At 36.1% G+C, this 18,760-nt stretch overlaps 2 protein-coding genes across 2 annotated transcripts; one reads left to right on the top strand and one right to left on the bottom strand.

The window, feature by feature from the left end:
- Positions 1–808: 808 nt before the first annotated feature.
- On the top strand, positions 809–1,572 carry med9 (mediator complex subunit 9). The gene is made up of 2 exons (XM_048170570.1): positions 809–960; positions 1,141–1,572. Exons 1-2 carry the CDS (start codon positions 884–886, stop codon positions 1,358–1,360), a joined length of 297 nt encoding a protein of 98 aa, XP_048026527.1. The 5' UTR covers positions 809–883; the 3' UTR covers positions 1,361–1,572.
- A 3,408-nt stretch (positions 1,573–4,980) lies between these two features.
- Positions 4,981–6,638, bottom strand: rasd1 (RAS, dexamethasone-induced 1). The gene is made up of 2 exons (XM_048171434.1): positions 6,146–6,638; positions 4,981–5,850 (listed from the first exon to the last, which is right to left on the bottom strand). The coding sequence occupies exons 1-2, from the start codon at positions 6,414–6,416 to the stop codon at positions 5,324–5,326; spliced, it is 798 nt and encodes a 265-aa protein (XP_048027391.1). The 5' UTR covers positions 6,417–6,638; the 3' UTR covers positions 4,981–5,323.
- Positions 6,639–18,760: the final 12,122 nt, after the last annotated feature.

Genomic DNA, 18,760 nt, shown 5'->3' with positions numbered 1-18,760 from the left:
ATGTCACATAAGTATCATTTCATTATGGTTTGTGTAACGGGGTTGAGGGGTTACTGAGGTACGGGACTACATAATGTGATTTTAATGAATAATCATGAATTTGCTTAGGAAAAAACAGCAAAAAAGCACAGATGAATATTTATGGGAATGACAAAATAAATGGAATTTTTTTCTCATTTTATTATTCATATCACAAGTACATTTTCATAGAAGGCCTTGAGGGACATGACAAAATAGGTGGTGTCAGCTCAAAAAACTAAATAATTTCTAATATGAAGATAAAATTTATGTCATGTTTTTAAACATTAGGCTATTAAAGGAGGCATTTCAATTAATACAAAAAGCTTTTAAAAATATATTTTGGTGGCCCGATAGATAAAATACACTAAAAAAGGTCAGAGGGACTCAAATCGTACCGGTTTTGTGGAATGACTCATATATTAGAGCCGAATTGTTATGGACGAGTTAGATTATTACTGCTAAACGCACAGTGTGCCATAGATCAGACAGTTTTCAATCTTTTAGTGCTACAGACCCATTTTATACTGTGAAAATGTATGTTATAAATGTGTAAAATATTATTTATAAAATATTTAGTTGTCACTGTGTTATATTTACTACTTTGTTTCTATTCACTGTAGTAGCTAGCCTACTGTATTATTTATTTAAATCGTTTATTGTTTTGTTACATTTCTCTAAACTCTACCATGACCCCAGTTTAAACCCAGGCTTAGACGAAGAGAAACATCATAAAATAATATAATATTGACAGACAAATGGATAGCTATATAATTTTATAGATAAAAACAGAGTCATCATCATTACGTTGTTTACACAGAGACGCAGACGCACGTTGATGACGTAACAGCCTCTCAGCGCAAACATGGCGACTGCGGTACCGGTGGTAGAAGAGGCTGAAGATTATTCCTTTTTACCCATTATTCACGACGTAATAAAATGGTAAGAAGTAATCATTCTTCTGTTTTATGTTTTAAGGAACACAATGCTCATATCGTGATGTTGGTTTCGTTAGAATTCAGGAATATCTCGGGATGTTCTCTTTACTATCTGCTCTCTGTAAACAACATCAGTTTAATGTTGCGCAATATTAACGGCCTGTCTGCATCCACCTGTCAATAGCATGGATAAGGAAAGTCCAGACGTACATCAGGAGCTGAACAAACTGAAGACGAAGATTCAGGAGGCTCGGGAGCAGATCTCAACCATGCCGGGGATCGACATGAGTCCTGCGCTGCAGGAGAGCAGACTGCAGACCCTCAGAGAGCAGGTCCAGACCAAGAACCAGCTTCTGCAGAAATACAAGAGCCTGTGCATGTTTGACATCCCCAAACCTTCATGAGAGGATGCATGGATGAACACACGAACACTTGTTTACACCGGAAGAGGCGACAGTGATTCAGCCACGTTATTTTTGTAATTTTTGTGTATATATATATATATATATTGTTTTTACTTTGGGCATAGCATTTGCAAAATCATGTGTTTTGTGTCGGTGAATGGTTACTGTGTACTTTGTCATAGTTTGTGCATTAAATTCAATCTCTTGTTCGATTAGAGGTTTTTAGTTGCACTTAAAAATGAAACCTACCTGAGACAGTATTGTCTTAAACCAGATAAATGACTGAAATAACAAGCAATTTTGCTTGAAATCAACATAAGACATAAGGTACATAACATAAGGTATTTTAGATTTTTTTATGTGTATATATATGGAATATTTATACACAAGATGAGCTTTAACATTTTTTGTAATTTAAATATTTTTTATAATTTTAATTAAATAATTTTTTATAATTATTTTATAATTATCATTTTTATAATTATTTATTTTTTAAAATATACTCGGATACAATATTGGGGCCTCATTTCAAGCCATAATAGATTAGTTAATTACAAGCTGTGCTTGCTTGGTGTTAAAAGGGTTAGTTCACCCAAAAATGAAAATTCTGTCATTTATTACTCACCCTCATACCGTTCCACACCCGTAAGACCTTCGTTCATCTTCGGAACACAAATTAAGATATTTTTGTTGAAATCCTGATGGCTCCGTGAGGCCTGCATAGGGAGCAATGACATTTCCTCTCTCAAGATCCATAAAGGTACTAAAAACATATTTAAATCAGTTCATGTGAGTACAGTGGTTCAATATTAATATTATAAAGCCATGAGAATATTTTTGGAGCGCCAAAAAAACAAAATAACGACTTATTTAGTGATGGTCGATTTCAAAACACTGCTTCAGGAAGATTCGGAGCACAAATAAATCAGTGTGTTGAATCATGATTCAGATTGCGTGTCAAACTGCCAACGGCTGAAATCACGTGACTTTGGCGCTCTGAACAGAAGATTCGATACACTGATTCATTTGTGCTCCGATGCTTCCTGAAGCAGTGTTTTGAAATCGGCCATCACTAAATAAGTCGTTATTTTGTTTTTTTTGGCACACAAAAAATATTCTTGTGGCTTTATAATATTAATATTGAACCACTGTACTCGCATGAACCGATTTAAATATGTTTTTAGTACCTTTATGGATCTTGAGAGAGGAAATGTCATTGCTTCCTATGGAGGCCTCACGGAGCCATCGGATTTCAACTAAAATATTTTAATTTGTGTTCCGAAGATGAACGAAGGTCTTATGGGTGTGGAACGACATGAGGGTGAGTAATAAATGACAACATTTTTGGGTGAACTAACCCTTTTAACACCAAGCAAGCACAGCTTGTAATTAACTAATCTATTATGGCTTGAAATGAGGCCACAATATTGTATCCGAGTATACATTTTTGGGTGAACTAACCCTTTAAGTGTGCTCAACATACAAATGACAATTTTTTGAGCATCATAAAAGGGATTTTGAGATTTTTCTGCATTTTTAAAGAATATATCTGGAATATTTATCCTCGTTGGACTTGCAGTAGGTAGATGAAGTTATATTTTAATGTGCTCATATTGAGGCCTAATTTCAAGCAAGATGAATAAATTATAAGCTGTGTTTTCTTGGTGTCAAGAGTGTGCACAGCATACAAATGTCAAAGCTTGAGCATCCTAGAAGGTATTATCAGATTAATGCTTCTTTAAATGCATATATCTGGAAAATGTATATTCAAGATGAGCTTTAGGGGCAAGTTTAGATAAAACATTTTTTTTTTTTTTAATACACTGTGTTCAGAATTATTAGGCAAGTTGATTTTCTGATAATTTTTTTTTCCAGGCACATCTTGCCAATTCCAAATCACATCAATCTTAATAACTACTATTAATTTTGTATTTAATAATTTATTAGTGATATATAATTGTTCATGAAGGCTGGAAATGAAAAACGCCTTATATTGAGGTGTGCATAATTATTAGGTAAGTTTTCTTTTACAGATAAAATGAGCCAAAAAAGAGATTTTACTCATTTAATAAAAAAATTATTAAATGCTTACGAGAAGGATGCAATACTAATACAATACTAGAAATGGCAGTTGAGGCATGACCAATGGACAGTGCATTTCACTGGGTCAGCAGGGTCAGACAAAAACAGGTGGAGAAGAAAAGACTAATGTTAAATGCAAAAGAATCAAGGTGAAGAATTAAGAGTGAAACCATCAGGAACAGTTTAGTCTCCAGCGACACCATTTTCCAGAACGTAAACCTACCTGGAGTCTCCAGAAGTGCGAGGTGTCAAGATCTCAGAGACTTAAGTTAGGTAAAAAATCCTAAAAAATGACCTCACTTAATAAGAATCACAAGCTGAAGTGTTGTGAAATACTAAAGGGTTCCTGATGGTTTCACACTTATTTCTTAATTCTTTTGCAGTTAACGTGTCTTTTCTTCTCCACCTGTTTTAATCTGACCCTGCTGACCCAATGAGCATTTCACTGTCCAGTTTCTAGTATTGCATTAGTATGGCATCCTTCTCATGAGCATTCAATAATGTTTGACTTTTCAGTCTGAGTTAAATCTCTTTTTGGCTCATTTTATTGAAAACATACCAGATAATTATAAGGAATCTTTCATTTCCAGCCTTCATGAACAATTATATATCACTAATAAATGATTAAATACAAAATTAATAGTAATTATTAAGATTAATGTGGTTTGGAATTGGTAAGATGTGTCTGGAAAAAAAAAATATGATCAGAAAATCAACTTTCCTAATAATTCTGCACGCAGACACAATATCGAGGCCTCGTTCCAAGCCAAATTTGTTAATTACAAGCTGTGCTTTCTTGGCGCCAACTGTGCACAACATACAAATGACAATTATTTGAGCCTCATAGAAGGTATTTTGAGATTTAAAAAATATATCTGGAATATTTATCCTTGATGGGCTTTAGCAGATAGATGAAACCATATTTTTCAGACTCAGACAGTATTGGAGTCTCATTGCAAGCCATAATAGATCAATTACAAGTGTTTTTTGCTGGCATGAAGTGTGCATACAACAAATGACAATAGTTTGTGCATCCTAGAAGGCTTTTTGTTCTTTAGATTACTACATTTTAAATATATTTGGAATATTTATACTCATACAAAACTATATTTTTGATCATCCTAAGGTATTTTTTTAGGTTGTTCTGTAGTTTTGAAGCATATATACTCAAGGTGTGCTTTAGCTTCAAACTTTCAGATAGAAGAGACCATATTTTAAATGTGCTAAATCAGGTAGATTTGTTTTTTGCTTGGCGTCAAGTTTGAGTTGAAGTTATTTTCAGATTAGTGCAGTATTAAAGGATATATCTGGACTATTTTAGATTTAGCTACTAGTTTTCAGTTGTAGGTCTGTAAGAACATATATAAATGTGTTAGGCTGCTTGAAAAGTAACGAGGAAACGTGCATATTCTTGACAAAAAAATTTTATTTTTCCACGTGTTCAATTCAACAATGACATAGAAGAATAAATATACATTCATTGACAATAAAAAATTGTTCCAAATGCAATAAAACATTCAAGTTGATTTCTTTGTGATAAAGTTTAACCAAAAAAAAAAAAAAAAAAATGTAAACAGCTGACATTGCAACTCCCTTCAGCACCCAAAAAGGCAAATGTTCTAACAAAGCACATTTTTTAAGCATGGAGCTGATACTTGTAAGCCACATCACAGAGCGCTCAGACTGAACAGAACAAAGTCCATATTCTGTACAGGAGATCTCGCGAGCATTACATGCGCTTCCACGTCGCGAGGTGAGAGCTCAAGCCGATGACTGACTTCAACCGCCGGCGCGAACGCGCTCCTTTCGGAGTCACCGCAATAGGCACAACAACCGTGTGCGTCTCATAATGACCGCAGCAGTGCTTTGGACGGCTCGGTTTTAGCTAATGATGCATCTCTCTTTGTCCTTGGTCTGTCCGCCTCCTATCGCCTTCTCTTTGATGTACATCAAGTCACTGTGCACGCTGGGGCGGCGCGCGAAAGGCGCAACGATGCCGTACGCGTCGCCGTCCTTCACCTTCTTGTTTCTGAGAGACTTTTTGTGCAGAATGTCACAATACTGCACGGAAACCTTGCGGTGAAGGTCCGGGCTCATCTCGTTGGGTAGTTTGGCGAGAGCAAAGAGTCTCTGAAACATCTGGTCGACGTTCGTGTTCCTCTTGGCGGAGATCTCGAAGTACGCGCACTGCTCGTCTCCGGCGATCAGCTGCTCGATCTCTTCGCGCTGAACCTCGCGGTAGAACTCGCGGTCGCCCTTGTTCCCGCAGATGACCAGAGGCACGTCCACGTTCTCTTTGGTCTTGTTTTTAAGGCAGGACTTGGTCTCGTAGATCTGCTGTTTGAGCCGCTGCACCTCGTGAAACGACTCGCGGTTGTCCAGACTGAACACCAGGATGAAAACGTCACCTGTAGCCAAAAGAGTAGGGGGAATGATTAGAAATGCAGACTACTGTTTAGTTAGAAAAAAAAAAATAATAATAAAGGTTCTTTATTTGCATGTAAATCCATTCCAAAAATATATATATATATATATATATTTATAGTGGGAAAAGTTCTTTAGATTTTTAAAAAATGTTCCAAAAATTCTTTTTTAGAACTCTTCACAAGGTTCTTTATGGAACAAAAAAAAAATGCTTCTTCTATGGCATCGCTGGTAAAACACTGAGTTTTATTTAATGAGATTATATAGTCTGATATTTACCTGTCAGAATAGACAGTCTCCTCATAGCTGGGAACGGATGATTCCCTGAAGTATCCAAAATGTCCAGCTGATACACATCTCCTTTGATGCTGTAGAGTTTCCTGTGAAAGTCCTCTATGGTCGGCGTGTATTGCTCCTCAAAGCGTCCGTTCAGAAAGCGGGACACTATCGCCGTTTTCCCAACTTTTGTGGATCCGAGAATGACCATCCTGTAGCAGTTCTTCGCAGGGATGTCAAACTCATTCTCTGAAGGACTCATTTTCTTAATCATGTTTTTATGCGCGTGTGGTTTTGAGTCGGAGTGGTAAAGAATAGCTGGTTGTTTCTTAGTTTGCAGTTGCTGCTTCTGAACCTTTTAACGATGGAGAGCGGCTATTTAAACGCGCTCGCGCTCCTCCTCCCGTGCGCGTCACCGCTGAGTGACTGATGCGTCAGTTTGTGTGGATCAGAGCTTTCTGGTGCAGCTAATACCAGGAACATTTGCTGAGAGGAAAAGTACTTCCACGCCGTGTATCAAGTTACCTATTTAAAAAAAAACAATATGTCATTTAACTGTAATGTACTGTAAATTTTGTTTTGTAGAGGTCAGTATGCACAGGCTATTTGTACTGTAAAATGTTTAAAATAATGCTTTTATGTCATAGGCATACATGTACTGTAAAATATTGTTAAAATGATGATTTTATGTCATATGCATATTTGTATTTTAAAAATATTGTTAGAATGATGCTTTTATTATTTTTTATTACTTCGAAGAATTCCCTTCACGAAGCACCACATTTGCTCAGATTTCTTTTTATTGCTCAGTTGTGTATACATTGAGGTGTTTCACGCTAATGTTTATGTTATTTAGCCTGCTTCATGCCTCTGATAGTAGGCCTATTTAGTGTTATTAGTGACCACATAGACTAGGTCATGTGACTTTCCATTGTATTAGTTATTTATCACTACATTTCACAGTAACAACTGAGATTTAATAGTTCGAATAGGTTGTTTACTACGCCTAATTCATTGAAATATAAAATAGGATTGTAACATCAAATTTTTTGGCATGTTCTGCTGCTTTTTTTCCCCTTTAAATGCAACAATCTTTTAAACTAAAGCTTTAAAGTGCAGTGTAGTGATGATATTGATCATGTATACGTGGTTCTGTATTGCTAATGTTTACACTTGATCATAAATTTGGAAACGGATAGAGACGAAATGACTGGATTGAAATAATTTTGATCCGAATGTGAGAGTATTACTAAAAACAAAAAAGTGATTTCGATAGGGTCCAGTGGTTGTACGGGAGCTCATGTTTTCTTTTACAGGCTGCAGTCTATCTAGTACAGAAGCGCGCGCCCGCGCAACGCCACACCGCGGCGCAAGTGTTGATCTGAGGAACGCCAGCACGACGCATTTATACCAGCGCGCTCTGGAATTCTTGTTTCTGATTGGCTGACAGACGTTTTAGGGCGTCGTTGATTATCTTTTTTTTTTTTTTCTCCAGGTCTTGACCGCATTAAAGTTTCAAATCATGTCAGCTGTTTCAAAGAGCCTTACAATCTATTACAGCAGAAGAGCTAGAAAAAAACACAAAGGAACTGGTTAAGCTGTCAGGTAAAATGAACAAATGTAGTCCAAAATTCATTAAAACTCTTCCTCTCTCAATAAATCAATAAAACACCTTTGCTATACTAAAAAGCATTCATTTTGTAGTGAGGCAGGTTTCTTTGAAGTATTGCAGAGACTCTCTCTCTCTCTCTCTCTCTCTCTCTCTCTCTTTCACACACAACCTCGCACGACAACTAAAACACAAACGGAGGCATTACCGTGGGCTGTTTCTAAGCAGCATAAGAAAGTAGTTTACACATAAGAAAGTTATATGAGCGGAATACTTGACTCCGAAACGCTGAATTAAAGAGAATGAGTGCAGGTCGAACTGAACGCGGCCGCTTTATGACACCTGAAGGTGTGTATTAGCCTACTTTTCACCGAGACAGTGCACTTATACCTTAAATGATCTGGTAACACTTTACAATATGGTTGCATTTGTTAATATTAACACAAACTAACAATGAAAAAAAAAAGAAAAAATACTTCTAAAGCATCTTAGTTTATGTTAATTTCAACATTTACTAACACATTATTAAAATCAAAAGTTGTATCTGGTAATATAATGGACCTGAGCTAACATGAGCAACAATAATTAAATCATGTAACAAATATATTGCTAATATTGTTACTGAAATTAATGCTTCTATTATGTTTGTTTCAGATATTACCTTTCATGTGTAAAACAGCTGTTTGTGAATGTAGAAGCTCTGCAAAGTGTCATATATCAAAGTGCTGATAAATGGAGTCGCTATAGGCCTAAGTATTCATCGACCTATTTTTATGCACATTTTGGTATATCGTATCAAAAACTGCTGGATGGAAACACCAAGATGCACATACATTCTAAAAACGTGCATTAAAATGTATGTGCTTGTTTGAGTCAGAAAAATGTTTTATCCAATAAGAAAAAAATGTTTTTTCCTCAGATTTTGGGCATTTGTCAGCAATTTCACAAAATCTGTCAGCGAGTGAAATCGGGGCTAAAATCGTGCAGTGTGAACTCAGCAATAAGGAATAAATTCCTCGCTGTGCATAAAAAAAAAACGTGTGATGGGGCGGCATAAAGTCCAAAATATACTTCACTTTTAATACCTATGCGAGGGTCAGCGTACAGTGCGCGTAATGCGAATTTCGTCATCAGAACAGTATGCGTGTACTGTACACTCACTGCCGGATTTCTGTAATTGTACATGCACATGCGCATTTAATTTTTTTTTTTTTTTTTTGCAGTAATTAGTTCATCCACAAGGTGGCAACCATGCCCTGGGAGCATCGATTCACAAGGTAGTCAAAGAAAATCTGCATAAATAGAACAGAGCAGAACACATGCAAGCTACAGCGACAATGGAGGCCCGTGCGCGCGATTTACTACTTAGTTCCCTCAATTTGCTAAATCGTCCATGCGATTTACTATTTAGTTCCCTCAATTTGCTAAATTGTGCACGCAATTTACTATTTCGTTCCCTCTAATTTGCTAAATTGTGCGCGCGATTTACTATTTCGTTCCCTCTAATTTGCTAAATTGTGCGCGCGATTTACTATTTCGTTCCCTCTAATTTGCTAAATCGTGCGTGATTTACTATTTAGTTCCCTCGATTTGCTAAATTGTGCGCACGATTTACTATTTAGTTCCCTCGATTTTCTAAATCATGCGCGCGATTTACTATTTTGTTCCCTCGATTTGCTAAATCGTGCGTGCGATTTACTATTTCGATCCCTCAATTTGCTAAATCGTGCACGCGATTTACTACTTAGTTCCCTCAATTTGCTAAATCGTGCGCGGGATTTACTATTTAGTTCCCACCATTTGCTAAATCGTGCACGCGTTACTATTTCGTTCCCTTGATTTGCTAGATCGTGCGCGCAATTTACTATTTAGTTAGCTCGATTTGCTGAATCGTGCGTGCGATTTACTATTTCGATCCCTCGATTTGCTAAATCGTGCACGCAATTTACTATTTCGTTCCCTCTAATTTGCTAAATCGTGCGCGCGATTTACTATTTAGTTCCCTCGATTTGCTAAATCGTGCGCGCTTTTTACTATTTTGTTCCCTCGATTTGCTAAATCGTGCACGCGATTTACTATTTAGTTCCCTCGATTTGCTAAATCGTGCGCACGATTTACTATTTAGTTCCCTCGATTTGCTAAATCGTGCGCGCGATTTACTATTTTGTTCCCTCTAATTTGCTAAATCGTGCGCGTGATTTACTATTTAGTTCCCTCGATTTGCTAAATCTTGCGCACGATTTACTATTTAGTTCCCTCGATTTGCTAAATCGTGCGCGCGATTTACTATTTTGTTCCCTCGATTTGCTAAATCGTGTGTGCGATTTACTATTTCGATCCCTCGATTTGCTAAATCTTGCGCACGATTTACTATTTAGTTCCCTCGATTTGCTAAATCTTGCGCACGATTTACTATTTAGTTCCCTCGATTTGCTAAATCGTGCGCGCGATTTACTATTTTGTTCCCTCGATTTGCTAAATCGTGCGTGCGATTTACTATTTTGTTCCCTCTAATTTGCTAAATCGTGCACGCAATTGACTATTTAGTTCCCTCGATTTGCTAAATCGTGCGTGCGATTTACTATTTCGATCCCTCGATTTGCTAAATCGTGCGCGCGATTTACTATTTAGTTCCTTCAATTTGCTAAATCGTGCACACGATTTACTATTTAGTTCCCTCCATTTGCTAAATCGTGCGCGCAATTTACTATTTAGTTCCCTCAATTTGCTAAATCGTGCGTTACTATTTCGTTCTCTCTAATTTGCTAAATCGTGCGCGCGATTTACTATTTAGTTCCCTCGATTTGCTAAATCGTGCGCGCGATTTACTATTTTGTTCCCTCGATTTGCTAAATCGTGCGCGCGATTTACTACTTAGTTCCCTCAATTTGCTAAATCGTGCGCGCGATTTACTATTTAGTTCCCTCCATTTGCTAAATCGTGCGCGCAATTTACTATTTAGTTCCCTCAATTTGCTAAATCGTGCGTTACTATTTCGTTCTCTCTAATTTGCTAAATCGTGCGCGCGATTTACTATTTAGTTCCCTCGATTTGCTAAATCGTGCGCGCGATTTACTATTTTGTTCCCTCGATTTGCTAAATCGTGCGCGCGATTTACTACTTAGTTCCCTCGATTTGCTAAATCGTGCACGTGATTTACTATTTTGTTCCCTCGATTTGCTAAATCGTGCGCGCGATTTACTACTTAGTTCCCTCGATTTGCTAAATCGTGCACGTGATTTACTATTTCGATCCCTCGATTTGCTAAATCGTGCATGCGATTTACTACTTAGTTCCCTCAATTTGCTAAATCTTGCGCACGATTTACTATTTAGTTCCCTCGATTTGCTAAATCGTGCGCGCGATTTACTATTTTGTTCCCTCGATTTGCTAAATCGTGCGTGCGATTTACTATTTTGTTCCCTCTAATTTGCTAAATCGTGCACGCAATTGACTATTTAGTTCCCTCGATTTGCTAAATCGTGCGCGCGATTTACTACTTAGTTCCCTCGATTTGCTAAATCGTGCACGTGATTTACTATTTTGTTCCCTCGATTTGCTAAATCGTGCGCGCGATTTACTACTTAGTTCCCTCGATTTGCTAAATCGTGCGCGCGATTTACTACTTAGTTCCCTCGATTTGCTAAATCGTGCACGTGATTTACTATTTCGATCCCTCGATTTGCTAAATCGTGCATGCGATTTACTACTTAGTTCCCTCAATTTGCTAAATCTTGCGCACGATTTACTATTTAGTTCCCTCGATTTGCTAAATCGTGCGCGCGATTTACTATTTTGTTCCCTCGATTTGCTAAATCGTGCGTGCGATTTACTATTTTGTTCCCTCTAATTTGCTAAATCGTGCACGCAATTGACTATTTAGTTCCCTCGATTTGCTAAATCGTGCGCGCGATTTACTACTTAGTTCCCTCGATTTGCTAAATCGTGCACGTGATTTACTATTTTGTTCCCTCGATTTGCTAAATCGTGCGCGCGATTTACTACTTAGTTCCCTCGATTTGCTAAATCGTGCGCGCGATTTACTACTTAGTTCCCTCGATTTGCTAAATCGTGCACGTGATTTACTATTTTGTTCCCTCGATTTGCTAAATCGTGCGCGCGATTTACTACTTAGTTCCCTCGATTTGCTAAATCGTGCACGTGATTTACTATTTCGATCCCTCGATTTGCTAAATCATGCGCGCGATTTACTACTTAGTTCCCTCAATTTGCTAAATCGTGCACACGATTTACTATTTAGTTCCCTCAATTTGCTACATCGTGCGCACAATTTACTATTTAGTTCTCCGATTTGCTAAATTGTGCACACGATTTACTATTTTGTTCCCTTGTTTTCCTAAATTAAGCGCACAACTTGGCCTACTATTTTTGCATGAAATTTGTGGGACTCCATACATCTCCCATTATTCCTAAAACTAGTCATCAGTAAGTCCAGTCTCACTTTCAGTTACATAACTGAAAGTAAACTTAAATGCCCTTTTCATTTAATGAGAAACAGGTAGTCTTTTAAACTCAAAATTTCTTGTCAAGGCAACTTAAGATTGTTTAGCATTTAACAAGCATGTTCTCTCATTCTGTTGGATTTTCAAAGCTAACTACAATAATTTAATAATATTGGCCACTTAATTTGAGCAAGCTGCAATGCATGCAGGGAACAGGCAGAACATTGTTCAATGTAAAATGGTTTGTTCAGATAACTCAATTTGGAAAGTTAGAACAAGTTTTGGACAAATACTTGAGCATCTAAAAAAGGTAAACAAAACAACTTTTGTTAGCAACATGCTTAGAGCATTCTTGATTAGATTACACAAGATAAGATAACTTGCTCGTCCTACTAAATCTTTGTTCAAGCTACATTGTAAAACTAGAAGAGTTTGATTCGTCTTGTTCATGTCAAGAAGATGCTGTTTTCTGTGCTGTGAATCCAGTGTGATGCACTTCAAATAGAAATAGGAATTCAGATACACTAATGGACCTTTTCGTTCAATCAGAGCAGAGGAGCCTCATGGGAAGGCAGGGTTTAGAGAGACTGAGAAGTGATGCTGCAGTATATATTATGAGAAAATTACCCAGGTCCTGTTCATTTAGGGTTCACACTCGGCTCCTTCACCGTCAAAAGTGACCAAAGCCTTGAAATGTAATGTTTTTCCAGGACAAAAAACAAGTAATATATTTTTGTTTAATAATATTTTTTAATTATTTTTAGAATTTTAAGGGTTTTATGATATATGCAATATTTATAACATTTTTATTATATTTTTCCCCATTGAAAATATTACACTTATTTTTTGTAATACAGGCTATTTTAAAATTATTTTTTTTTAAATTAAAACAGTTTTCCATGTTAAAATAGAAACAAGGCATTTGAAATCCAATTTTTAAAGGTAGATTAGTGTCATCTGATGGGAGTAAAAAGCAAAACTTATGTAATGCCATGGTGTAACACTAGATTCCTAGTTCTATAAAACGTGGCTTATAAATTCTCTAGTGGTTTTTAGACATAAATACTTATTTTTATTAAGTTGTGGATTTGGACTTATACTTAAGTATAAGTATAAATATAATTTATACTTATATATATATAAGTATAATTTATACTTATACTTAAGTTGTGGATTTGGATTCATATTCTCAAAGACTACTTTTGTCAAGGTTTAGATTTGTTTTTGTTTGAAATGCTGATTTGAAGTGTCAGTTTTTTAATCTGTTTTGAATTGGCATTTTATAGTGTCACCCCTTCATTTCTGCACAGTGGTTGATTTGTAGTTTGTACCACCAAAAGATTCTCAGATTTTTCGTATTTTTTCATATTTCCCATTCATTTCCTATGTCTGTCATTTTTGACTGTGAAGGAGCCAAGTGTGACTTTTTTTTCGACCCTTTAACATATCCAAATCATGTCCATGATTTTTTTGTGTGTTCACTAATGTGACAAAGGTCACCAAGTTTCATCCCATTCTGGTGAAGCAAAAAAAATAAAATAATTAAAAACATAAAATTTTTGACTGAAGAGGCCCAGAGAGTTAAAGTGTTTTTGACCTTGTCTATTACCTATTTTATAGGAGACACCAAAACAAAATCAGGACCTTTTAAAATAGCACAATAGGGCACTTTAACTAATGGGACCTTATTCTGAAGTGTTCCCCATAATCTACTTTGTAGGAACAGAATGTTTGAGAATCATGAACATTTAAAGCATTTATTTTAATAGAAAATTATCCTTGCATCTGCACCCACTCAAAACCCTGGTCCTGTCCTGACAGAGCTCTTTATCTTTTGCAGTTGTTTTCTTCACATACAGCCACAGGTCACAGATTAAGGATATCATTAAGAGCGTTATACAGACTAGCGAAACAGCCTCAAAGCTGAAAGTTTCAGAGCGTGAAATGAGAATTCGATGCAACAGTAGAGCAACTGAAAAAGCAGGTGATTATAATGAGCTTTTCTTTGAAACAGGAGTGACAAAAAAACCAAAGGAGCATAAAAACCTGGAATGGAAATGCACACAGCTTCGGCTCATTACAGGAGTGAAACAAAAGTGTGGAGAGAGAGAAATACCAGCATGCATCTGCCATCGTTTCCATCGCCCTCAAAGACTTGGCCTTAAACAGCAGCCATGGTTCTGTTTCAAAGTACAGAATGGATGAAAGCCAATGCACGACACACAGAAGAAGGGCCATAAATGAGAGAAAGAGAGAAACAAACTGTGCAAATAGGACCCCTATAAACCAACACACTTTCTGGATGTCCATGATGAGCACTGAGTGATAATGACCTTTACAACCAGAGAGAACTCTGAATATTTCTACAACTCGACATTCAAACGATGCGTCCAAAAGCCTGTGGAGTGCTGCACTCATCTACACTGGAATCAGAAGCATTTCTCATTCGTTTCTCATTAGAGAGGGTTTAGGTATGCTGTTTCATACTCAACAATGAAGTTTAAGATCTTTGTGTATAGATTAAGGGCATTTTCGAGTTGAATGCTGAAGATGTGCTTTTTGAGGGTCATTATCTGGACTCCTCTTAAAATTAACATTTCAATCATGTCGTCCAAACCAGTGACTGTCTTACTTCCACTGAACATAAAAGGAAAACTCTATAATATATATACAGTACAGTCCAAAAGTTTGGAACCACTAAGATTTTTAATGTTTTTAAAAGAAGTTTCGTCTGCTCACCAAGGCTACATTTATTTAATTAAAAATACAGCAAAAAACAGTAATATTGTGAAATATTATTACAATTTAAAATAACTGTTTTCTATTTGAATATATTTCACAAAGTAATTTATTCCTGTGATGCAAAGCTGAATTTTCAGCATCATTACTCCAGTCTTCAGTGTCACATGATCCTTCAGAAATCATTCTAATATGCTGATCTGCTGCTCAAGAAACATTTAATGTGTACAATTGTACAAAATATTTGTGTACAATATTTTTTTTCAGGATTATTTGATGAATAGAAAGTTCAAAAGAACAGTGTTTATCTGAAATCTAATCTTTTGTAACATTATAAATGTCTTTACTGCCACTTTTGATTGATTTAATGCATCCTTGCTGAATAAAAGTATTCATTTCTTTAATTTCTTTTCAAAAAAATAAAAATAAAAATTCTTACTGACCCCAAACTTTTGAACGGTAGTGTATAATGCTACAGAAGCTTTGTATTTCAGATAAATGCTGTTCTTTTGAACTTTCTATTCATCAAGGAATCCTGGAAAAAAAAGTACACAACTGTTTTCAACATTGAAAATAATCATAAATGTTTATTGAGCTGCAAATCAGCATATTAGAATGATTTCTGAAGGATCATGTGACACTGAAGACTGGAGTAACGATGCTGAAAATTCAGCTTTGCATCACAGGAATAAATTACTTTGTCAAATATATTTAAATAGTACACAGTTATTTTAAATTGTAATAATATTTCACAATATTACTGTTTTTTTACTGTATTTTTAATTAAATAAATGTAGCCTTGGTGAGCAGACGAAACTTCTTTTAAAAACATTAAAAATCTTAGTGGTTCCAAACTTTTGGACTGTACTGTATGATACATTGAGGAGCAAATCATCATATTAGAATGATTTCTGAAGGATCATGTGACACAGAAGACTGGAGTAATGATGCTGAAAATGCAGCTTTGATCACAGGAATAAATTACATTTTAACATACATTCAAGAAAATGTCCGATGGTTTCTCTAGATAAGACTCTTATTCCTCGTCTGGGATCATGTAGAGCTCTTTGAAGCTGCACTGAAACTGACATTTGGACCTTCAACCCGTTGAACCCCAGTGAAGTCCACTATATGGAGAAAAAACCTTAACTTTTCCTCAAAAACCTTAATTTATTAACTTGTCTTAAGAAAGACATGAACATCTTGGATGGCATGGGGGTGAGGAAAGATCAGGAAATTTTAATTCTGAAGTGAACTAATCCTTGAAATGAATGCATGTTGTTTCTGTGTATTATTATATTGAAAAATTATCATACACATTGATTTTATGGACTAAAAGGGGTTAAGTCATGATTCAGAGTTAATGGTTTTAAATGCATTGCAATTGAGTTTCAAATTGCTTTTCCCAGGAATTTGACTTGATAAGTGGTCTGAATAAGGCTAAATGACTAATAAAATATGTAGGAGCTTGCAGCAGTCATTATTCCTACAGTCCTGCACGATCAAACGTTCAGACCTGAGCCCTGACATTTATGATGACCCTGAGAGGTTTGTTTGTTAGTATGCATTTATGTATGTATGTCAATGTCGCTGTAATTTAATCCATAAGAGTTCATTAGAGGATGAGGGCAAAGTGTGTAAGGAGAGAGAGAGGGGGATGAATGCGAGTGCAAGAAAGTGTCAGTGCAGTCATATAACTGACCTTTACTGTCTGTATAACGCTCTTAAGAAAACCAGTTCATTGTAGCTGCATGGAAAAAGACCCACCTGGAAATGCTTTTGTAACATGTTATTTTTATTTAAATACACTTTATTAAAATCGTAAAATTAAAAAAAAAAAAAATAGAAGAAATGTAGAAGAATAGAATAGAAGAATTGCAATGTTAGCTCCACCCTCTGGTGTGTTAGTGAGATGAGGAGGAGAGAAGAGCGATACAGGACTAAAATAACATTACCTTTCAAAGGATCCTAATGCAGGAATATGCTTATTTATTTTCAACAATGTGAATGTCTCAGTTGAGCTTTATTTATTTGTATTCGGTTCATTTCACTGTGGATTCTTTGGTAAATCAATCGCATTTCAGTGCAAACAGACTTTTACAATATGGACTCGACAGTAATGCAACAACATGTCAGTAACTGTGTTCATTCTAATGCCTGATCTGATATTAATGATTCATGTACAGTCAGATGATCTTTGTCTGTGTGTCAGTAAATCAAACCAGTGACTAAACGCTCAACTTCATGCTATTTCTCTTAGGGGGATGAAAATAATCTGTTATTTAAACGGTGATTAAATTATATATAGAAAGCGATCAAAGAACGCTCCCTTTACAATCGCTGGAGCTGTCAATCAAACAGCGTGAGTTTATCAGTGACTGAGTTCTGGACATGCGGCAAAACTCCCATTTTATTCAACAAATCTCTTACATCGAGTTTGCACTGTTAGTTATGATGAAAGCATTCATTAGTGTGCAGAAATTGAGTTGCAATGACGAGATCACTGCTTTCATGTCTGTGATCGACTACAATGTTCATCACTGCAACCTTTCATGCCACGATCTGAATATAAGCCATAGATCTAAATGTAATGCAACACTTTTCACAATTAGTTAAACTTGAGAGCTGTAATAGTAAAAATGTGCTGAAAGTTTTCGAGAGAGTAATACTTGGCTATTTCAGATGGAAAGATGTCAGCCAAGTGGCCGTTTACACTGAAGTCTCACAGCAGACACGCCCCTTAAAACAGAGCGTTCAAATCAGAGGATAAAATCAGGAAAAATGCCTTTTATTTCTAAATTATGACCATTTTTGATGTAAAAAGGATACTTACATTATAAATGCACCCCAGGAAACATAAAACAACGCAGTTCATGACCCCTTTAACAGTGAGAATTACACCCTAAAGTGTTATCCCTATTTTTAATTTTTAATTAGTACTCTTTAAAGTATGCTAAAGTGTATTTCGTTTTCACAAGGTATAACACAAAACAAGTTATCAAAATTGATGAAGGTTGATTAGGTTGTTATATAATAATGAAGGTTATTATATAATAATTCTGTGAGTTGCTCATTAAAATGATTCAAACTATGCAGGTCTTTGTGAGTCATTTTGATCGATTCATCTTAAAACTGGCTCATTTCTGCATGAATCTGCACTGGTCTTGCAGTTCGTTTTTGTGTGAAGCCAATAAAAAACAATGCAAAAGAACATTGTTTAGCTTTTAACTCTTTGCAATGACTGCAATTTCACAACTCGGGTGAAATATGCTTTGTTTTGTCATGGCGTGGGAGACTGAGCAGCACAGGAAACTCTATATCGTATCTAGACACTCTTCTGAGCTGAATGATGAGGAGGACTCAGAGGTCAAATATTATAGTTTACATGAATGAAAAGGAACTGGAACAGAGGAAGAGAAAAGTTATTACAGCATAAATTAAAGAAGAAACAAAGCATAAAATTGGATGCATTTCTATTCCTCAAGCCTAGATAAGCCAGTCCAGTTCATAAAAGAACCAAAAACAAACCGTAAGCCAACACAGAGCGGGTTTGGCAGGAAACCCGATAACAACAACATTAAATATTGTTGCATGCAAATGGATATATTATACGGATCCCTTTTCTTCCATTGTATATAACAAGAAATTCAGAAAACGATTTTTGGGCACAGAGCAAAAATAAATGGATTGATTACTTTGTTTTTTGAAACACAGTCTGATCTGGAGCCTGTATTACGTAACATCTCCATGTGTAATATTTTCTTAGAGAGATTGTCAAGCAGAGATATGACGTCTGAGATCCGCACG

This window comes from Megalobrama amblycephala, linkage group LG20 (genome assembly GCF_018812025.1).
Source record: "Megalobrama amblycephala isolate DHTTF-2021 linkage group LG20, ASM1881202v1, whole genome shotgun sequence".
NCBI lineage: Eukaryota > Metazoa > Chordata > Actinopteri > Cypriniformes > Xenocyprididae > Megalobrama > Megalobrama amblycephala.
The sequence above is the reverse complement of the archived record's forward strand: the minus strand, read 5'-3'. Positions and strand labels throughout refer to the sequence as shown.